Source organism: Gopherus evgoodei, chromosome 13, assembly GCF_007399415.2.
Source record: "Gopherus evgoodei ecotype Sinaloan lineage chromosome 13, rGopEvg1_v1.p, whole genome shotgun sequence".
NCBI lineage: Eukaryota > Metazoa > Chordata > Testudines > Testudinidae > Gopherus > Gopherus evgoodei.
Genome location: NC_044334.1, coordinates 31,944,381 through 31,965,977, shown reverse-complemented (window position 1 = coordinate 31,965,977; position 21,597 = coordinate 31,944,381). Strand labels below are relative to the sequence as shown.

Below are 21,597 nucleotides of genomic sequence, written 5' to 3'. Positions count from 1 at the left end.
GCACTCTAGTGTTCACTAACACAAAAATAAGCTAAACAACTGTGCTCAAAATGAGCTAATGCTGTGATGTTTCTCCACCGGGCTCCTGTGGCCCTTTCATCCTCCAAGTTTAGGAGTTACGATCCACAAGCAGAAAACTCCTAAACTTGAAGCCAATGCTGATAGGCCAACCACAGAGGTGAATTAATGCCTTGGGGCCCAATCCTGCAGCTCCCACAGGAATGAGTGGGTCAAACATCGAGATTCTTGCTCAGAAAGACACTTGAAGATCTGAAATCTGATCAGAAAGACTGATGACCTTTTGGATGGAAAAATCAAAAGTCAAATTTGGGATTTCCTCTTCCCTCCTCAGCAGGCCATAATGAACAAATGACCAGATTTCAAGATACTAGCTCTATGGGAACACAGAAATGAACTGTACCCCATCTCAAGCATAAGTCAAGGATGATAAATATATAAAGCTGGAATATACGGAGTCACTACCTCTCCTCACCTTCAGATCTTAACTTAATATAAAGATGCGGATGAATCAAAGTTTCATCAGTTGGCATGACCTTGCCACAAGTCTCACAATACCTTGTGTTTTTCTTAAAGCCTCATCTCTGAAGCCACCTGATTATGTGAAATATCAGGGGGTAGCCATGTTAGTCTGTATCCACAAAAACAACAAGGAGTCTGGTGGCACCTTAAAGACTAACAGATTTATTTGGGCATAAGCTTTTGTGGGTAAAAAACCCACTTCTTCAGATGCATGGAGTGAAAATTACAGATGCAGGCATTATATAATGACACCTGAAGAGAAGGGAGTTACCTCACATGTGGAGAACCAGTGTTGACAGGGCCAATTCAATCAGGGTGGATGTGGTCCACTCCCTATAACTGATGAGGCGTCGTCAATTCCAGGAGAGGCAAAGTTGCTTTTGTAGTGAGCCAGCCACTCCCAGTCCCTATTCAGGCCAAAATTAATGGTGTTAAATTTGCAAATGAATTTTAGTTCTGCAGTTTCTCTTTGAAGTCTGTTTTTGACGTTTTTTTGTTCAAGTATGGCTACTTTTAAAGCTGTTATAGAATGGCCAGGAAGACTGAAGTGTTCTCCTACTGGCTTTTGTATGTTAACATTTCTGATGTCTGACTTGTGTCCATTTATTCTTTTAAGTAGAGACTGTACAGTTTGGCCAATGAGGGGCACTGCTGGCACATGATGGCATGTATCACATGAGTAGATGTGCAGGTGAATTAGTCCCTGATGGTGTGACTGATGTGGTTGGGTCCTCTCTGATGGTGTCGCTAGAAACTAGAAACTGCAGAACTAAAATAATAAAATAATAATGCCTGCATCTGTAATTTTCACTCCATGCATCTGAAGAAGTGGGTTTTTTACCCACAAAAGCTTATGCCCAAATAAACCTGTTAGTCTTTAAGGTGCCACCAGACTCCTTGTTGTTTTTTGTGATTATGTGAGAATCTCAGCTTTCATTTAAAGAACAGGAGTACTTGTGGCACCTTAGAGACTAACACATTTATTTGAGCATAAGCTTTCGTGGGCTAAAACCTTTCATTCATAAAATCTCCAGATTGTGGAGAAAAGCTTGAAGATCTGACCTCTAATGGCTCAAAAACCAGAAGGCAACTATAAAAAAAACCCTGACATTTATTATAAAAATCCAGTCTCATGATTTTGAGGGAGCCTGATACATACACCTCTACCCTGATATAACGCGACCCAATATAACACAAATTTGAATATAATGTGGTGAAGCAGTGCTCCGGGGGGGCAGGGCTGTGCATTCCAGTGGATCAAAGCAAGTTCGATATAACGTGGTTTCACCAATAACTTGGTAAGGTTTTTTTGCTCCCAAGGACAGCCTTATATCAGGGTAGAGGTGTAGTTTTGGAATGCTTGGGATTGGCAATACTGATGAAATTGCTGAGTAATGAATGTAACTGGAAAACAAAACAAACATTGAGAGAAACAACTGATGGTTGCCACTAGCTCTAAGTTGTCCTTCTGCCATAGGAGCTTTTCCTGTATCAGGACTGCTGGATAAGACTCATAGGCTCATGTCCTGAAAGATATTTAGGTGCTTAATTCCAATTGATTTCAATAGGAATCTGGCACCTACATACCTCTGAGGATTTGGGCCATGGTCAGCAGTCTTCCTACAAAAGATTGAACTTGTCAAATACGTGAACAGCACTGGACTAATCTGTACTGGGCAAAGGTAATGCATCGAAACATGCTTGCAGCATGCACTGAAAACATTACCATCTAAATAGCGAGTTCCATACGAGCTCTCTGGGAAGAGCCCTCTTAGGTATGTTACACAGGAGACAGAGATGGCCAAAAGCCTTTTCATCAGCACCATGGACTGCTTGTCAGTGGCAATTTTGTGTGGAAACAATACTGATTCCTGAAAAAAAGACAAAGACAAAAATATTATTGGTTTTAGACTAGTACAAAGGTCCAGAGCTAGAGGGGAGAATTAGCAGGTTTAGAGGGCAATTTTACCCTTTCTTTTGGTCTCCATAGTGTGTATGCCACACACTTACACACACTGGTGGACTAAGTATAAGTGGCTCAAAGAGCATCTAACACACGTGGCCCAAAGTTTATTGCTACACAAAAGCTTTTAGTGGCAGTATTAATACATTGTCACCCAGGCAGAGAACTATTGCCACAGTTCCACAGGGTGGTAGATGCGGTGTTACTACATTCCAGCGACAAAACAGGGCTCTGAGGTCTACACACTGGAAAAGAAGCACTATTCCAGGGGAGTGCTTCTCAACTGCTCAGATATTTAGAGTCCAGAAGGCAGACGCAGTCTGCAGACAGGCTTCCAACAAAGCCAGAGGTTATATGCAGATCTGGTTTCTAAAAGAATGTAGGATTTTGCTTATTAATAGCTAAGAACTCATATACTTTTCCATGCCTAGGACTCTGTTTATTATGAATAAGGCTAAGATTTTGTGATGGACAACAAACAAAAATTCATGCGGTCGTGACTTTTACTAAAAAATAACCATACACGCCACGGCAGAGGTGTAGAGCCCCAGCTGCAGCCTCCACTGCAGGGCAGGGGCACACGGCACTAGCAGCAGCCCCCGCCACAAGCCATGGGGCAGAGGCACATGGCCCCAGCGGTGGCTCCCGCCGCAAGCTGCAGGGCAGGGGCGCACCGATCCAGCAGCAGCTCCCATCGCAGGGCTAGTCCCGGCTCCAGCCCAAGCCCCGGCTCCAGCCACAGCTTCAGCTGCTGACAGCTGAAGAAGCCACAGAGGTCCAGGACAGTCATGGAATCTGCGATTGCTGTGACCTCCGTGACTAAATGGTAGTCTTAATTATGAATACTAAACATCAAGTAGTGGTGATGATCTAGTGGTCCCTTCTGGTATCCATGACACCTGGTATTAACATGCAAAATCTTTGTGAAAAGGAGTCCCACTACCAGTTCATTGTCTTTTTCTCCTCTAAAGAGGCTCTGCATGCCCAAGGAGTTTTACATAGCCAAGCACCAGTATCCAGCACCTAGGCACCGATTTGCCTACAAATCCTCACGCTGCGTAGCCAGCATCTTCTTGGCTACCCTGGCATGGAGACAGCTGCTTTCAAAACCCAACAAAGACACAGTGTAATCAGCATTGAGCACACTGTCTGCCCTGGAAGCAAGGGATGGGAAGGGTAATCAAAGATAGGTTTCCAGCTCTGCAGGGCTGAGTACTACTAGGCCAGCATATAGATCAGTAACATTAAGTCCTAAATCCTGTACCTTAGAGGTTTTATGCTTCTGCCCAGTGTGTGAGAGCTGAGCCGTGGCCATAGCGTCTCAAAGTGCTGCCTTCAACGTGCAATTAGAACCTGCAGAGATATAGACATTAACCACTTGGCAAATACAGGATTCCTCATATTTCTCATCTTCCTGAGCATAAGAACCAGACTACATAAGAACTCTCTCTAGATGTGAAAGTTGAGCTCTTGCCAGAACTAAATGGTGTCAGATTGACGTCACTCTGTGCCACAGTTTGGAAGTTCATATAGCAGGAAGAACCCTTCATTATCTATAAGAACATAAGAACAGCTGTACCGGGTCAGACCAAAGGTCCATCCAGCCCAGTATCTGTCTACCGACAGTGGCCAATGCCAGGTGCCCCAGAGGGAGTGAACCTAACAGGCAATGATCAAGTGATCTCTCTCCTGCCATTCATCTCCATCCTCTGACAACAGAGGCTAGGGACACCATTTCTTACCCATCCTGGCTAATAGCCATTCATGGACTTACCCACCATGAATTTATCCAGGTCTCTTTTAAATGCTGTTATAGTCCTAGCCTTCACAACCTCCTCAGGTAAGGAGTTCCACAAGTTGACTGTGCGCTGCTTGAAGAAGAACTTCCTTTTATTTGTTTTAAATCTGCTGCCTATTAATTTCATTTGGTGACCCCTAGTTCTTGTATTATGGGAATAAGTAAATAACTTTTCCTTATCCACTTTCTCCACATCGCTCATGATTTTATATACCTCTATCATATCCCCCCTTAGTCTCCTCTTTTCCAAGCTGACGAGTCCTAGCCTCTTTAATCTTTCTTCATATGGGACCCTCTCCAAACCCCTAATCATTTTAGTTGCCCTTTTCTGAACCTTTTCTAGTGCCAGTATATCTTTTTTGAGGTGAGGAGACCACATCTGTACACAGTATTTGAGATGTGGGCGTACCATGGATTTATATAAGGGCAATACTATATTCTCAATCTTATTCTCTATCCCCTTTTTAATGATTCCTAACATCTTGTTTGCTTTTTTGACCGCTTCTGCACACTCCATGGACATCTTCAGAGAACTGTCCACGATGACTCCAAGATCTTTTTCCTGACTCGTTGTAGCTAAATTAGCCCCCATCATATTGTATGTAGAATTGGGGTTATTTTTTCCAATGTGCATTACTTTACATTTATCCACATTAAATTTAATTTGCCGTTTTGTTGCTCAATCACTTAGTTTTGTGAGATCTATAAACAAACTGTCAATAATCCTGGAAATTCGGGGCCAGATCCACAGCTGGTGGGAATTGTTGTGGCTCCAGAGACTTCAATGAAGCTAGGCCAATTTACATCAACTGAGGATCTGGCTCTCTATCTCTTTGACAGAGGTACATTTGATTCTCATGCTGGTGCACAGAACAGTGCTACTGCTCAGAAATGCTGAGCAGACTCCCAGACAGCTGTTTGAACAACCCAAAGAGCATTGTGCTTTTAAAAAAGCATTGTCGAGCTGAAAGCAAAATATTAATATTGATCCATTTTAAGCTTCTATCTGAAACATCCCACACATTTTAAAAATAATAGTAATCCCCATTTATCTTCCATAGAAATGAAGGGATTTAATCCCCTTTTAAGTGAAAATTTTATCTGAGCCTTCCTACTGAGCCACTATAGATGTCTTCATAATATAGCATTTTTCACCTTCAAAATTCTTGAGAAACATCAACAAACTAATCTTCATTACATTCTCCAAAGGTAGAGAAGCATCATAGAATCATAGAACTGGAAGGGACCTCGAGAGGTCAATCTAGTCCAGTCCCCTGCACTTAAGGCAGGACTACATATTATCTAGACCATCCCTGACAGATGTTTCTCCAATCTGCTCTTAAAAATCTCCAATGATGAAGATTCCACCAACCTCCCTAGGCAATTTATTCCAGTGCTTAACCACTCTTAACAGTTAGGAAGTTTTTCCTAATGTCCAACCTAAACCGCCCTTGCTGCAATTTAAGCCCATTGCTTCTTGTCCTAGCCTCAGAGGTTATGAAGAACAATTTTTCTCCCTTCTCCTTGTAACAACCTTTCATGTACTTGAAAACTGTTATCATGTCCCGTCTCAGTTTCTCTTCTCCAGACTAAAAAATTTTTTTCAATCTTCCCTCATAGGTCATGTTTTCTAGATCTTTAACCATTTTTGTTGCTCTCCTCTGGACTTTCTCCAATTTGTCCACATCTTTTCTGAAATGTGGCACCCAGAACTGGATACAATACTCCAGCTGAGGCCTAATCAGCACGAAGTAGAGCGGAAGAATTACTTTTCGTGTCTTGCTTACAGTACTCCTGCTAATACATCCCAGAATGATGTTTGCTTTTTTTTGCAACAGCGCTACACTGTTGACTCATATTTAACTTGTGATGCACTATGATCCCCAGATCCCTTTCTGCAGTATTTCTTCCTAGGCAGTCATTTCCCATTTTGTATGTGTGCAACTGATTGTTCCTTCCTAAGTGGAGTATTTTGCATTTGTTCTTATTGAATTTCATCCTATTTACTTCAAACCATTTCTCCAGTTTGTCCAGATCATTTTTAGTTTTAAACCTATCTTCCAAAGCACTTGCAACCCTTCTCAACTTGGTATAGTCCGCAAACTTTGTAAGTCTACTCTCTATGCCACTATCTAAATCATTGATGAAGATACTGAACAGAACCAGACCCAGAACCAATCGCTGCGGGACCCCCCTCATTATGCCCTTCCAGCATGAATGTGAACCACTGATAACTACTCTCTGGGAATGATTTTCCAACCAGTTATGCACCCACCTTATAGTAGCTCCATCTAGGTTGTATTTCCCTAGTTTGTTTATGAGAAGGTCATGCGAGACAATATCAAACGCCTTACTAAAGTCAAGATATAACACATCTAACACTTTCCCCCTATTCACAAGGCTTGTTACCCTTTCAAAGAAAGCTATCAGGTTGGTTTGACACGATTTGTTCTTGACAAATCCATGCTGTTATTTATCAAGTTATTATCTGCTAGGTGTTTGTAAATTGATTGCTTAATTATTTGCTCCATTATCTTTCCGGGTAAAGCAGCTAAGCTGACTGGTCTGTAATTCCCTGGGTTGTCCTTATTTCCCTTTTTATAGATTGGCACTATATTTGCCCTTTTCCAGTCTTCTGGAATGTCTCCCGTCTTACAAGAGTTTTCAAAGATAATTGCTAATGGCTCAGATATCTGCTCAGTCAGCTCCTTGAGTATTCTAGGATGCATTTAATCAGGCCATAGTGATTTGAAAACATCTAACTTGTCCAAGTAATTTTTGACTTGTTTTTTCCCTATTTTAGACTCTGATCCTACCTCATTTTCACTGGCATTCGCTATTTTAGACATCCAATCACCACCAACCTTCTTGGTGAAAACTGAAACAAAGTCATTAAGTAACTCTGCCATTTCCACATTTTTTGTTATTGTATCCCCCCCTCATTGAGTAATGGGCCTACTCTGTCCTTGGTCTTCCTCTTGCTTCTAATTTATTTGTAGAATGTTTTCTTGTTTCCTTTTCTGTCCCTAGCTAGTTTGTTCTCGTTTTGTGCCTTAGCTTTTCTAATTTTGTCCCTACATACTTGTCTTATTTGTTTATATTCATCCTTTGTAATTTGACCACGTTTCCACTTTTTGTAGGACTCTTTTTTGAATTTTAGATCATTGAAGATCTCCTGGTTAAGCCAGGGTGGTCTCTTGCCATACTTCCTATTTTGTGCCTCAGTTTCCCTGAGCGGTTAAAGCCAACACCTTCCAACTTCGGGACGCCTACACTTACTCATCTAAGCCCATAATTAGATACCTGAGTAAGTGACCTGGAGCCTGATTCTGATCTCAGTTCACCATGAAAATCCAGAGTCACTCACTGTAATCAGTAGTTATTCCCAGTTTACACTGGTATAAATAAAATCAGACTCTGGCTCCTGATTTTTAGCTCACTTTGATTTACTGTGGAGATGTCCTAGGTGTCTCAAATTGAGCCAGTAGTGACTTTTGAAAAGTGACTTACCCAGGCCACATATGGAGTCAACTGCAGAGCCATGATCAGAACCCAAGAGTTGCTGGGTCTCAGCCCTAGCATGTCACCACTTTTCAAAAGTTATCATTCCCAGCTCCAGATATACAGAGGAAAAGGCACATGGGGATTTCTGTGAAACATATGCTGGATCTTATTGCCAATGGAACTACTCCCAATGACACCAGTAACGTGAGAGAAGTCCAGTAAACAGGGTCACCCGGGGGGTGGAGACCAGTGGGGCAATTTGCCCCAGGCCCCGGGCCCTGCAGGGGCCCCCACAAGCATATAGCACTCTTTAGTATTGCAACTTTTTTTAATGGAAGGGGCCCTGAAATTGCTTTGCCCCAGGCCCCCTGAATCCTCTGGGCGGCCCTGTCAGTAAAGGAGGCACAAGCTCTTGGAGCACAGGCTCATGTAGATTTTCTTTTACAGCTGATAATTATTGGGCTTGGATGATCTGTGTAAAGTACTGGGCATAAAGGCATATGGCCAGATTCTGCTCTGTCACAACACTTGGCCCACAGGTAACAAGTATGTTGGGAGGGCTTGAAAAGGAGGAAGGGCTACCAGGCTCCCTCTTAATGCAGCAACGATTAACCACGTGTGCACCGAGAGTATATGGAGAGGGAAAAAAGGGACCCCAAGTAGACCACCCACCCAATGTAGGTGGGGGTGTGAGAGTGCACAGATGGGGAGTGGGGTAGAGTGGGACAGGTGCGGATCTAAGGGTAGGGTGACCATCCGTCCCATTTTTAAAGGGACAGTCCCATTTTGGGGGACTTCTTCTTATATAGGCGCCTATTACCTCCCACCCCGTCCTGTTTTTTCACAGTTGCTATCTGGTAACCCTGTCTAAGGGGGAATATGATATCACCCTCCTCCAGGTGTATATAGGGGCACACATGGATCTGGGGGATACCGCCCCCTCAGGGTGCGTGGGGAGGAGCTGATGGGGATCAGGGGGATACCCCCCACTCTGGGTGTGTGGGGAGCAGCCGTTAGGGATCGGGGGGATACCCCCCACTCTGGGTGTGTGGGGAGCAGCCGTTAGGGATCGGGGGGACACTGCCCCATCAGGGTGCATGGGGAGCAGCCGATGGGAATCGGGGGGTGGGGGGGAAATACCGCCCCGTCAGGGAGCGTGGGGAGGAGCCGATGGGGATCAGGGGGATACCCCCCACTCTGGGTGTGTGGGGAGGAGCTGGTGGGGATCGGGGGGATACCGCCCCCCGGTCAGGGTGTGTGGGAAGAGCCGATGGCGGGGAATACCGCCCCGTCCCGGAGCGTGGGGAGCCGCCGATGGGGATCGGGGGATACCGCCGTCCCCCCCCCCCGGTCAGGGTGCGTGGGGAGGAGCCGATGGGGATGGCGGGGACATCACCCCCTCAGGGTCTTTGCGGAAGTCTCCGTGGCCCGGGCCCTTCTCACCAGGGACTCAGGGAGCCTGGCGCCACCGCAGGCCCGACCGAGCGAGAACAGAGCCCGCCTGGCCCAGCGCCCGCCTCGCCGCAGCGCCCCGCCCCCCGCTCAGACTGGCCCGGGCCAGGCCCCGCCCTCCGCCCCCAGACCGCTTCTCCCGCCACCCCCCAAGCGCCTCGTGCTCAGGCCGCCGCCCCCCCGCGCTCTGTGCTCAAACTCCCGCCCCGCCCCGCCCCGCGCCGAGTGCCCAGCCCCCCGTGACTGTTGTTTCTCCTAAGAAGAAGGGGTCGCGGCCATGCGTACGAAGGCGTTCCCTTCCTTCAGTTACAGCAGGATCCCCCTTGAGCCGAGAGCAGACCGGCTCAACTAGCTTTCCGCGGGCCCTTAAGGAGCAATCGGAAGAGAACTAGGCTTCTTCCAACTGAAAATAGGGGCAGCGCTTTGCAAAGCAGGGACAGAGGGTTCCCGCTGCCCGGCTCCTACTGACTTCAGTCAGCCTGGAGCGCTGCGCTCCCATTGCCATCCCTGTGTTAGTGTACGATTCCTTAGCCTCACCGTGGGCCAAAGGGGGTAAAATTGGCTGGAAGGATTCTAGCAAGTGGCGATCCAGTACTCTGGGGTGATCAGATCTTCCAATTTTATAGGGACAGTCCTAATTTTGGGGTCTTTTTCTTATATAGGCTTCTCTGATGTCCCACCCCATCCTGATTTTTCACATTTGCTGTCTGGTCACCCTACAGTACTCCTTCCACATCCGCCCTAAGCAGCACAGGATGAATGTCTGCAGCATTGTGTGGTTGGGTGCTTAGCCCGGAAAATGCTGGGATGGAGTGGCTGGGACACACTTGAGTCCCATTTTGTTTCGGCACTGTAGAGGAAGCGGACTCACTCGTGCGATGCCTCCTGCTGGTGACTCCTGGGAATTAGCTAATTCCAACTCTCGAGCACCCTCAGCAGGCTGGTGATCTGCCTGTCCCCTGACCCGTGTCCCTCCCTGGACCCAGAGCCCTTTTACCTGGGGTGCTGTCCCCTAGCAGTAACCACCTTTCTCTCAGGGTCTTCCCTCCCTGGGAAACCCCCACCCTCTAGCCTCACCTTGCCTCAGTATATGGCTACTGCCAGTCATCGCCTAGCACCCCCACACCCTGGGGCAGACTGCAGTATCAGCCTACTCATCACTGGCAAGGTTGGGTTTGGACTTACTGCCTTGGCCTACCCCTGGGCTGCCCTCTGCAACCCCCAGTACCTGTTAGCCTTCTGCTAGACCACAGCCTGGGGCTTTCCAGGCACGAGCTCCCCAGCTCCTCTGCCTTTCCCCAGCCCTGCTCCACTCAGGTATCCTGCATCTCATGCCCTGCAACTAGGCCCTTCTCCCTCTACAGAAAGAGGAAGAGTGGTTAGGCTTGTGGCCTATAGGGGCCAGCTGCAGCCACTTCCCAATCAACCCAGCTTAGTAGCTCCCAGCCCCAACCTTCCCCCAGGGCTGTTTTAAGCCCTTCAGGGCAGGAGCAGGGTAAGCACCCTGCGACAAGAACCCTCTACACTCCCTATCCGTGGCCCCACAAAGTCGCGGAACCTCCTGGTCAACCTCCTCCTCGCCCTGGCAAAAAAGGCCATCCACGCGACCAGGGAGGGGAGGTTGGCCGATGGAGACTCCGGTGACTGTGGGGCTTGCTTCCGCTCCATGGTCCGATCATGCATCGGGCGGAGTTCCTCTGGGCGGCATCCACTGGCTCCCTTGACGCCTTCGAGGAGCAGTGGGTGCTGTCCGGGGTTCTCTGCTTGGTGTTCCCGTCAGGTTCCCTTCTTATGACCCTTTGACCGCACTCATGTCCCTGTTCTTTTCTTAGTTGTCCCCCGAAATCAGTGGGGTTCTGAGGTCCTGTAGATCCTCCCCTTAGGCTGGGAGGGGGATCCTTTAGCAGTGGGCGGGCTTCTGCCTGCCTACTTCCCGGAAACCCAATAGGTACAAGCACCCTCTACTCCAGTGAGCATTGTCTCTGTCTTCTCACCTGTGTTATATGAAGCTCAGCTGTTATTTAGAACAACATAAGAATGGCCGTACTGGGTCAGACCAAAGGTCCATCTTGCCCAGTATCTGTCTGCCAACAGTGGCCAATGCCAGGTGCCCCAGAAGAAGTGAACCCAACAGGCAATGATCAAGTGATCTCTCTCCTGCCATCCATCTCCATCCTCTGACAAACAGAGGAGAGGGACACCATTCCTTACCCATTCCTAACCACTTGCTCAGTGCTGGAGTAGCTAATGTCACCAAAACCTACATTGTTTCTTTCGTGTTTTCTGTGACTTGGCTGACCAGCCCAGATCCCTGTGCAGGAGGTCATTTAAATGGGGAATATGCTACAGAGGTCTTTCCCTTTGTATTGAAGTCAGAGTGGGCTAATCAAATTCATTCTCAGCCATAGAACTCTTATAGGGAAAGATGCAGAAACCTGTGCTACCACAACAGAGCCCCAAGAAACAGGCCAACATGCCTGGGAACAAGTTAATGCTGAGGATGGGTTTTTGGTTCAATACCTTGGTGGTAGTGGTATTTCCCCTCCTCATCTCTCTGTGTGCTTTGTGTTATTGCTTGCAGACTATCACATCACATACTATTCTCAGTAGTCCCCAGCTCTGAGAACGTCATGTGGTTTCCCCAGCTCACAAATAAGCGGGTTCAATTCAGTGATTTGACAGACAGGCAAGAAGAGACAGCATAAACGTTGCACACATGCACCTTATTGGTGCTTCTCTCTTCTCCCTCCCCCTGACCTTTCCTCCACTATGCAGCCAGTAGCTGCTGCAAACCCAACCCCAGAGGGAGGGGAAGCAAGAAGAGTTCCGTCCTGGGTTACTGAAGGGCTCCTGGGATTAAACGCAGACACAATTGTGGACTGAGTGTTGAACCCAGGGCAGTTCTGAACACCAGCAATTGGACTAACCCACTCTCATGTTTTGCAGGGTCAGGCTTGTCAGTCACTTACCTAGGTGGAGCCCTGGCACCAATCACAAGCTGTGGAAGCTGCGCTGCCTCCTGCCTCAGTGCCCAAAGCTGGGAGCCAAGATGTCTGCAGGTCAGAGTCAGAAAGCTGAGACCCGGGACAAAGGCACCTTGCAAGAGCTGAAGGTGCCCTTTGCCAGGACCGAAACTGGGACCTTTTTCCAAGAGCAGCCCAGGATTGGAAACCAGTACCTAGAAGATGCTTTCCTTCAGCGTTACTTAAAAACACACCTGCCATCCCAGGTTTGACCTGTGTGCGTATGTGTTGTGTGCGCAGTACAACCCCCTATTGCTGATACTGTGGACACCTTTTCAGTCTCTGGGCATTGCAGAGTATAGGTGCTGGAATTAGCAGTGCTGGGGGTGCTGCTCCACCCACTGGCTTGAAGTGGTTCCATTATATTCAGGGTTTACAGTTTGGTTCAATGGCTCTCAGCCCCCCCCTCCCTCTCCAAATCGTTCCAGCTCTCCTGCTGCAGAGTGAAAGCCCTGTATATCACTGAGCCCTTAGCTCCTTTACTGCTGAACCGTATATCAAGCACAGGTCGATTACTGGTGCTTCCTGACTATCCATTCATTTGTCTTGAAGTTGTGATGAAAAATGGTGATGGGACATGAGCATGTTCCAGCAAAAGTGAAAAGGGTTTAACAGTCTTTTGGGTAGGGTTGGGTGAGACATGACTCCTCTGTTCTGTTAGGTTATCGATGCCTTCACTGCATGCCACGCATGGAGTAAACAATCAGGGGCTAAGTTAACCCATGGTAGCCTAACCCGCAACAGGATGAGCACATTGTTGTATTGTCATGCCCCCCATCAGCACTGATGCTGCATCTGGCTATGACAATCAATGCAGCTATCTGGGCATGTATCCCAGGGTTCACAGCACCACATCTCTCTGTGCCGCTGTATGCTCACATTTGCAAGATGTTGTGGGACAACTTGTCTGCCCGCTCTGGTAGCTGCAGGCTCCTGCACAGACTTGGTAGTGGACATTGTTGTGCTGTATCAAACACCAGAGTTGTGCGAAGCTGAAGAAATGACAAAGCAGAGGAGAAGAGATTGATTTCTGGTCACGGGACTTATGGGAAGGGATTGGAAGACCATCATGTCTTGATTGTTATGACTCTGTTGTCAGGTGAGGTCTTCAAACCACAATTTGAGGACTTCAATAACTCAGACATAGGTTAGAGGTTTGTTACAGGAGTGGATGGGTGAGATTCTGTGGCTTGCATTGTGCAGGAGGTCAGACTAGATGATCATAATGGTCCCTTCTGACCTTTGAGTCTATGAGTCTATGAGTGCAGTTACCTCAACGTAGTAATACATGTAGATAATACTTAGTTCTGCCATGAGTTCAGGAGACTGGACTAGATGACCTATCAAGGTCTCTTCCAGTTCTGTGATTCTACCTTAACTGCTACGCTGGGATCTGATGTAGGGCTCAGGGAGTGGTGGCTACCTCACTGTGTAGGACTGATAGAAGAGTGAAGATGTGTGAGCACAGAGAGTGTTAAGGGGAAAATCCACAGCTGGGCCTGAGTTAAGTCTACATTGAAGTGAAAATTTCTAGGAGAATAAAGGATGCACTGAGATGCCTGCAAACCCTGCTAAGCCATCCTGTTTCTCTTGCTCTTAATTTAACTACACTTTGTGAGAAGGGCACTTAAAGAAGTTCCCCTCAGAAAGAAGAATGTGTCCATTTCAGTCTGCCCTCCTTGAATATCTGTCACTAGGCTTTGTGTTGGCCCTTGGACAATAAGGCCAGAGCTTGGCATTGTATGGGATCACTGCAGAGGGGGGCTAGATTTGCAGACCTTATGTAGGGTGATCGATGTTCTCTTTGTACCGTGGAGCTCAGCTCTGTAGGAACCCCCAGTGAAGTTTGGGAATGGGACAAAGAAGGAATAGGGGTGTGACTTATTCCCCCTGTGAAAGGGGGCATGCACTGGCTGCCACAGGCTATTGTAGTTTTTCAGCTATTGAGGGCCAGATCCTTCCATTGTTACCCATGCTGAGTAGCACCTGACTCTGTGATTTGTTCCACTGCAAGTCATCTTATTACTTCTAAAGCTAGGTATTATCAGGGTGAGAAGGGTGGCAGAATCTGGCCCTCATTGATTGGTCTGAAGCTCTTTCTGTCACTGTTTGGTCTCTTTCATTGAATCATAGAATATCAGGGTTGGAAGGGACCTCAGGAGGTCATCTAGTCCAACCCTCTGCTCAAAGCAGGACCAATTCCCATCTAAATCATCCCAGCCAGGGCTTTGTCAAGCCTGACTTTAAAAACCTCTAAGGAAGGAGATCCCACCACCTCCCTAGGTAACCCGTTCCAGTGCTTCACCATAGAAAATCAGAGAGTATCAGGGTTGGAAGGAACCTCAGGAGGTCATCCAGTCCAACCCCCTGCTCAAAGCAGGGCCAGTCCCCAGACAGATTTTTGCTCCATATCCTTAAGTTTCACTTGACCCTGCCATACAGCCATAGTCCTATGTCTATAACACTGCTATGGCTGCTTTGGGGGCTTGCTTTTTTGACAGCTGTGCCTGTTTCTAAAGAGAAGGATGAGGGTGTCACAAAGACAGCATTGCAACCTTTCTGCCAGATCAGGTGAATGAACAGAGCCTGAGAAGGAGGATGCCCTGGTTAAACACGAACACCTTCTTTACTGGCACCTGTGGCAAGAATATTTTGAAGCCCCCTGAAGAGCGAATGGAGCCATGCTTTCATTCTGAGGTGTGTCCCCTGGTTTGGGAGCTCTCTTCTGAAGAGAGAAAGAGGCTGGGACAGTATTCAGCAAATCGCTGCAGGATATTTCATACAGTTACATATTTGGCCACAGAGAGGCAGTGTTGTCCCACCACTGAAAGAGAAGAGCCAAGCCTAAAGACCCCTTACTTCAGTGGTCCCCAACGTGGTGCCTGTGGGTGTCATGGCACCCGCCAGGGCATTTATGTGCGCCCTACTAGTGCCCAGCAGGAGAGAGAAGCCGTGTCCCGGCACCTGATGGGGACAGAGAACTCAGGCTGCGAGCATGGTGTTTGCTGTTGCCAGCAGGTGTGGGGCCCACCTAGCGCCCAGCAGGGGAGACAAGCCGCTACCTCACACCTGCCAGGGACAGAGAGCTCCGGGGCTGCAGGCTGTGGGCACCAGTGTTCTCGGTCCCTGGCAGGTGCAGGGTCTTGGCGTAAGCCAGAGAGAAGCCGCAGCCCTGCGCCTGCCAGGAACGGAGAATTCCGGGGCTGCAGGCACCAGTGTTCTCTGTCCTTGCAGCTTCTCTCCGGCTTCTCTCTTCTCTCTGGATTCATATATTATGTTATATTAAATATGATGTATTTCTTATTATTTAATGTACAAATACAAAATAAGCCTTGAAAAATTGTTGGCGCCCGCCACACTCTTCTGAAAATATGAATATGCTACTGGCCACAAAAAGGTTGAGGACCACTGCCTTACTTAATGCAACAGGGGTCTGGTGATTGCTGCATGAGACAGGAAATGGTACAGGAGTGTGTGAAACTCTGCATGTGCCATCCAACAAATATCACACTGGCGCCTGACTCCCCATGCAGCTGTGTTCAGAGGGGATTAACAAAGAATACTCTTAGAGTGGTGGTGGTGGAAGATCTGTTGATTTCATGTAATCTAATGTGATTTCTGGCAACTGGAAGAGAGTGCATGTTTTCTCTGGCTGCAAAGTCCAGCTGCAATGAAGTCCCCTGTAGCTCCCAGCTGTGAGCTTAAATGTATTCCTCCAATGCAAAGAAAACACAACCTAACTGGTCTTAAAATGGAGTTTGATAAATTTCTCATCAGGATTATGTAATGAGGTTGCCTGCAATAGCAGGGATCTGGACTCGGTGACCCAAGAGGTCCCTTCCAGTCCTGTGTTCCTATGTGTGCTTATTGTTGGTGCGGGGGAGCCCATCTCCTTCTAGGGAAGCTTCTTCTGTTTCTAGTGGTGGGAACAGATCTGACTATAGAAGTGATGATACAGATTTATGAACACTTGGTTTCTGCATTGCTGAGCTTCCCCATCAGTGAAAGAGATGGAACTCCTCCATCTCTCTCTGTTAAAGGCCCTGGAGCATAAGGGATCATCTCAGGGTATGTCTACATCTACAATTTTGCAGTGCTGGTTGTTACAGCTGTATTAGTACAGCTGTATAGGGCCAGCGCTGCAGAGTGGCCACACTTACAGCAACCAGCGCTGCAAGTGGTGTTAGATGTGGCCACACTGCAGCGCTGTTGGGCGGCTTCAAGGGGGGTTCGGGGAACGCGAGAGCAAACCGGGGAAGGAGGCCAGCTTCGCCGCGGTTTGCTCTCGCATTCCCCGAACCCCCCTGCAAACCGCAGGGAAGGAGACCTGCTTGCTCGGGGATTCGGAGAACGCGAGAGCAAACCGGGGAAGGAGACCAGCTTTGCCGTGGTTTGCTCTCGCGTTCCCCGAACCCCCCTGCAAACCGCAGGGAAGGAGACCTGCTTGCTCGGGGATTCGGAGAACGCGAGAGCAAACCGGGGAAGGAGACCAGCTTCGCCGCGGTTTGCTCTCGCGTTCCCCGAACCCCCCTGCAAACCGCAGGGAAGGAGACCTGCTTGCTCGGGGATTCGGGGAACGCGAGAGCAAACCGCAGGGAAGGAGACCAGCTTCGCCGCGGTTTGCTCTCGCGTTCCCCGAACCACCCTGCAAACCGCAGGGAAGGAGACCTGCTTGCTCGGGGATTCGGGGAACGCGAGAGCAAACCGCAGGGAAGGAGACCTGCTTGCTCGGGGATTCGGGGAACGCGAGAGCAAACCGCAGGGAAGGAGACCAGCTTGCTCGGGGATTCGGGGAACGCGAGAGCAAACCGCAGGGAAGGAGACCAGCTTCGCCGCGGTTTGCTCTCGCGTTCCCCGAACCCCCCTGCAAACCGCAGGGAAGGAGACCTGCTTGTTCGGGGAACGCGAGAGCAAACCGCAGGGAAGGAGACCTGCTTGCTCGGGGGTTCGGGGAACGCAAGAGCAAACCGGGGAAGGAGACCAGCTTCGCCCCGGTTTGCTCTCGCGTTCCCCGAACCCCCCTGCAAACCGCAGGGAAGGAGACCTGCTTGTTCGGGGAACGCGAGAGCAAACCGGGGAAGGAGACCTGCTTGATTACCAGAGGCTTCCTCAGGTATGCTGGGATACCTGCTTATTCCACGGAGGTCAAGAAAAGCGCTGGTAAGTGGCTACACTTGATTACCAGCGCTGGATCACCAGCGCTGGATCCTCTACACCCGAGACAAAACGGGAGTACGGCCAGCGCTGCAAACAGGGAGTTGCAGCGCTGGTGATGCCCTGCAGATGTGTACACCTCCTAAGTTGCAGCGCTGTAACTCCCTCACCAGCGCTGCAACTTTGTGATGTAGACAAGCCCTCTGTCTTAAAGCATTTCTAACACACCAACCACTGGGCTAGCCAAGCACTGAATATGGTTAAGCACTGAATGAGGCTTCATGGCAGTTACTGGATTCTGCTTTGGACTAGATGGTTAGTGGATAATCCTAGTGGAAGAGAAGCATTAAGATGCTGCTGGGATGTTATAATATAAATGCAGGGACACTGATTTCTTTCTACTAGGTGGCAGGCAAAGAGCCTATTAGAACTCTTGGGCAACATCCTGAATTACAAAGCTAATTGTGGCAGGTCCATTTGGAGCACATGTGAATTACCAGGCAGGTTGCCGGTCTCTCCCTCCTAGAAGGGGGCGGGGGAGAGGGCACTGTTACTTGGAGGTGAACAGAGCACTGCACTTTGGGTTTGCTGCAAGCTCACGATCATGTTTTTCCTCCAATGTCCCTGCCTAGTTAGATGCCTGGCACCGTTTGGAGACTTGCTTAGTGAAGTCATGCTCTGCTTCTCGACTGAGATTAACAGTTACAGAGGCCCAGGGCTCTTGCATTTCCAGAGCAAATTCCAGAACAGTGAAGCACATGCAACTTGGACTCTTAGGCCTGGTCTACACTACGAGTTTACATCAAATTTAGCAGCGTAAAACCGAATTAACCCTGCACCCATCCACACAACAAAGCCCTTTATATCGATATAAAGGACTCTTAATACCGGTATCTGTAAACCTCCCCAACAAGGGAAGTAGCGCTTGAATCAGTATTGCCATTTCGGATTAGGGTTAGTGTGGCCACAATTCGACGGTTTTGGCCTCCAGGAGCTATCCCACAGTGCACCATTGCTGTCCAGAAAGCGGTCACAATCTGAACTCATATGTACTGGCCAGGTAGACAGGAAAAGCCCCGCAAACTTTTGAATTTCATTTCCTGTTTGCCCAGTGTGGAGCACCAATCAGCACAGGTGACCATGCAGTCCCAGAATCAAAAAAGCGCTCCAGCATAGACCGTACGGGAGACACTGAATCTGATCTCTGTATGGGGAGATGAAGCTGTTCTATCAGAACTCCATTCCAAAAGATGAAATGCCAAAGCATTTGAAAAAATCTCCAAGGCTATGATAGAGGCCACAACAGAGATTCAACAGTGCTGCGTGACAAGCATAATGGAAAGCCAAAGAACCAAATGGACGCTCACGGAGGGAGGGAGGGGAGACTGAGAACTCCAGCTATCCCACAGTCTCCGAAAACCATTTGCATTCTTGGCTGAGCTCCCAATGCCTGAAGGGTCAAAAACATTGTCGCGGGTGGCTCAGGGTATATGTCATCAATCTGTTTTCCCTCCTGCCCCCGGTGAAAGAAAAGGGAAAAAAATCATTTCTTGCCTTTTTTCAATGTCACTGTATGTCTACTGGATGCTGCTGGCAGACGCGGTGACACTGTGGGGACAGCAGCATCCCATTGCCTTCTCTTCCTGATGGCAGACTGTACAATAGGACTGGTATCCGTCACTCCTGGCTGGCCCTGGTGAGGTCGGCCAGGGGTGCCGAGCAAAAATGAGAACGACTCCCAGTCATTCCCTTCTTTGAGCTTTGTCTCCTGGAGATTCAGTCCTGCCTGGAATATCATGGCAGCTGGAGACTGTGCTCCCTGCACCCCTTTAATGTCTAATGGAGATTCAGTCCTGGCTGGAATATCATAGCAGCTGGAAACTGCCTTCCCCCCATTTTATCTCAATAAAGTCAGTGTTGTCTTATTCATGCATTCTTTGTTACTTCATCACACAAATGGGGGGATAACTGCCACGGTAGCCCAGGAGGGATGTGGGAGGAGGGAAGCAACAGGTGGGGTTGTTGCAGGGGCACCCCTTAGAATGGCATGCAGCTCATCATTTCTGCGGGATGTCTGGGGCTCTGACCCGGAGCGGCCGTTTGCCTCTCTGATTCTTTAGTAGGCTTGCCTGATATTCTAGGCAGCACTGGACTCTACCTTTAGACAAAACGTAAAGAAGGGAATGACCTGGGGAGTCATTCTCATTTTTGTCCATATGCCCCCTGCCAACCTCACCGAGGCCAGCCAGGAGCACCCATGGCAACAGCAGATGGTGCAATATGACTGGTAACAGTCATTGCCAACTTCCAAATCAGCAGATGGTACAATAGGACTGATAATCATCTCTGCTAACTTGCAAAGGCAGTGGGATACTGCTGTGTAGCACTGCAGTACCGCGTCTGTCAGCAGCATCCAGTAGACAAATGGTGACAGTGAAAAAAGGCTGAACGGGCTCCATGGTTGCCGTGCTATGGTGTCTGCCAGGGCAATCTAGGGAAAAGGGCATGAAATGATTGCCTGCCGTTGCTTTCACGGAGGGAGGATGGATTGATGACATTTACCCAGAATCACCCGCAGCACTGTTTCTGCCCCAACATGCATTGTGATCTCAACCCAGAATTTCAATAGGCAGGGGAGACTATGGGAACTATGGGATAGCTATGGGATAGCTACCCACAGTGCAACACTCCGGAAATTGACGCTAGCCTCAATACATGGACGCACACCGCCGAATTAATGTGCTTAGTGTGGCCACGTGCACTCGACTTTATACAATCTGTTTCCAAATACTGGTCTCTGTAAAATCATAATAATCCCATAGTGTAGATATACCCTTAGACTGTGCCTGTAAGGCACAGGCCTGTTTTGGGGTCATGGAAGCCACCTGGCCCTAAGAGGCCCTTGTCAGGGGCTGCCTGGGTGCCCCAAGCTGGCAGTACCACCTAGTGGCAAGTGTCCAAGGCCACTCTGCCTAGTGGCTATAGTCCCCAGTGTCATTGCCCAATGGCAAGAGTCAAGATCCGCTCTGCCTAGTGGCTGTAGTCGCAAGGCAGGGGGCTAGGGGAACCCAGGCTTACCCTACTCCACTGGGTTCTAACGTAGACCATATCCATTGCCTAGGGTCTGGTACCTTTATTTACACCCCCAAGTTACTTCCTATCCCTGGTCTCTGTACTTCCATTGGGGTCACAGTGTCTTGGGATCTCTCCTGGCTTCCTCTCTGGAGCCCCTTCCCCTGGTGACAGCAAGTTGCCACCCTTGGCTCCTACAGTTGATGAGCTTACAGCGACTTGGCTAGGAGGCTTAGTCCCAGTGGCTTCTTGGCAGGAGGTTGCTGCACCCAACTGCCCTCCTTCTAGGTCAAGCAAGACTGAGCTGAGTTGCTCCCTTTTGAATGCTCCCGCCACTGGGAGCATGCCCAGCAGAGGCAAGGGGACGTGACTTCCGGTGTCCAGAGCAGCTCCTTAACCCTTGCCTCACCAGTGTGGGGTTGATATACCCCATCACAGAGCTCCAAGAGGTGTTAACTCTCCCTGATCCCCCTAACACACAGCTTGATCCTTTAGGATGGGGCAGCCTGGAAGAAAAGTGGTTGTTAAGAGGGATGGCGTCTTCAAAGAGTTAACTGGAAAATATATCTCATATCCTGGTTATCCAGTTTGAAAGGAAAACTGATAAAGAAGGTGATCACGTAGGGTATGTTTTAATGAAAAGTCAATGTGCACTTTGGTACCAAGGAAAGGAAAATATAATGTTTGTATTTCATCAGCATAAAATGGGAGGGTGTCTTATCTCTCTACTCTGGCCCAGCAACTAAAGTCAAGTCTATGCTGTAAAGTTTTGTCAGCTTAGTGATGTTGGGCAGGGATGTTTAACACTGCTGGCAAAACCCCAGTGTAGACACATCTGTGCTGACATTGCTAATGTTGTTCTGGTAGAACTCTTCCTTCCATCAGCATACACTGCATCTGCGGTAGAGAGCCCTGCTGCTATGGCCGCTGTGACTGGATGCCCAGGGGAGCCAGCTGAGGTCACTCAAGGTGAACTGCAAAGAATGGGGCAGACAACCCCAAAACTGGTGGAAATCTTAATACTTAGATTTACCAAGCCAGCACTAAACAGCTTCTGTTGTACTTTACTGGTCACTCAGAAGTCCAAAACA

At 48.6% G+C, this 21,597-nt stretch overlaps 2 protein-coding genes across 10 annotated transcripts in view; one reads left to right on the top strand and one right to left on the bottom strand.

Moving 5' to 3' along the window:
* Nucleotides 1–9,317, bottom strand: part of HORMAD2 (HORMA domain containing 2) — a 66,627-nt gene extending 57,310 nt beyond the window's left edge. The window contains exons 1-4 of one of the 2 annotated variants that reach the window (XM_030582907.1): nucleotides 9,249–9,284; nucleotides 7,812–7,950; nucleotides 3,768–3,856; nucleotides 2,267–2,411 (exon numbers count right to left, since the gene is read on the bottom strand). In XM_030582907.1, coding sequence (XP_030438767.1) covers nucleotides 2,267–2,411; nucleotides 3,768–3,818 — 196 coding nt within the window. In that variant the 5' untranslated portion in view covers nucleotides 3,819–3,856; nucleotides 7,812–7,950; nucleotides 9,249–9,284. Of the gene's footprint in view, nucleotides 1–2,266; nucleotides 2,412–3,767; nucleotides 3,857–7,811; nucleotides 7,951–9,248 lie in introns of both variants that reach the window. The other variant, XM_030582908.1, reaches the window with a different exon arrangement.
* Nucleotides 9,318–12,063: 2,746 nt separating this feature from the next.
* Nucleotides 12,064–21,597, top strand: part of LOC115660933 (acyl-CoA dehydrogenase family member 11-like) — a 35,643-nt gene continuing 26,109 nt past the window's right edge. For all 8 annotated transcript variants that reach the window (XR_004002981.1, XM_030582884.1, XM_030582883.1 and 5 more), the window contains exon 1: nucleotides 12,064–12,486. Coding sequence is in view for 7 of the 8 variants with exons in the window: in XM_030582884.1 (XP_030438744.1) it covers nucleotides 12,193–12,486 (294 nt within the window). In the remaining variant the exon portion in view is untranslated. The remainder of the gene's footprint in view (nucleotides 12,487–21,597) is intronic.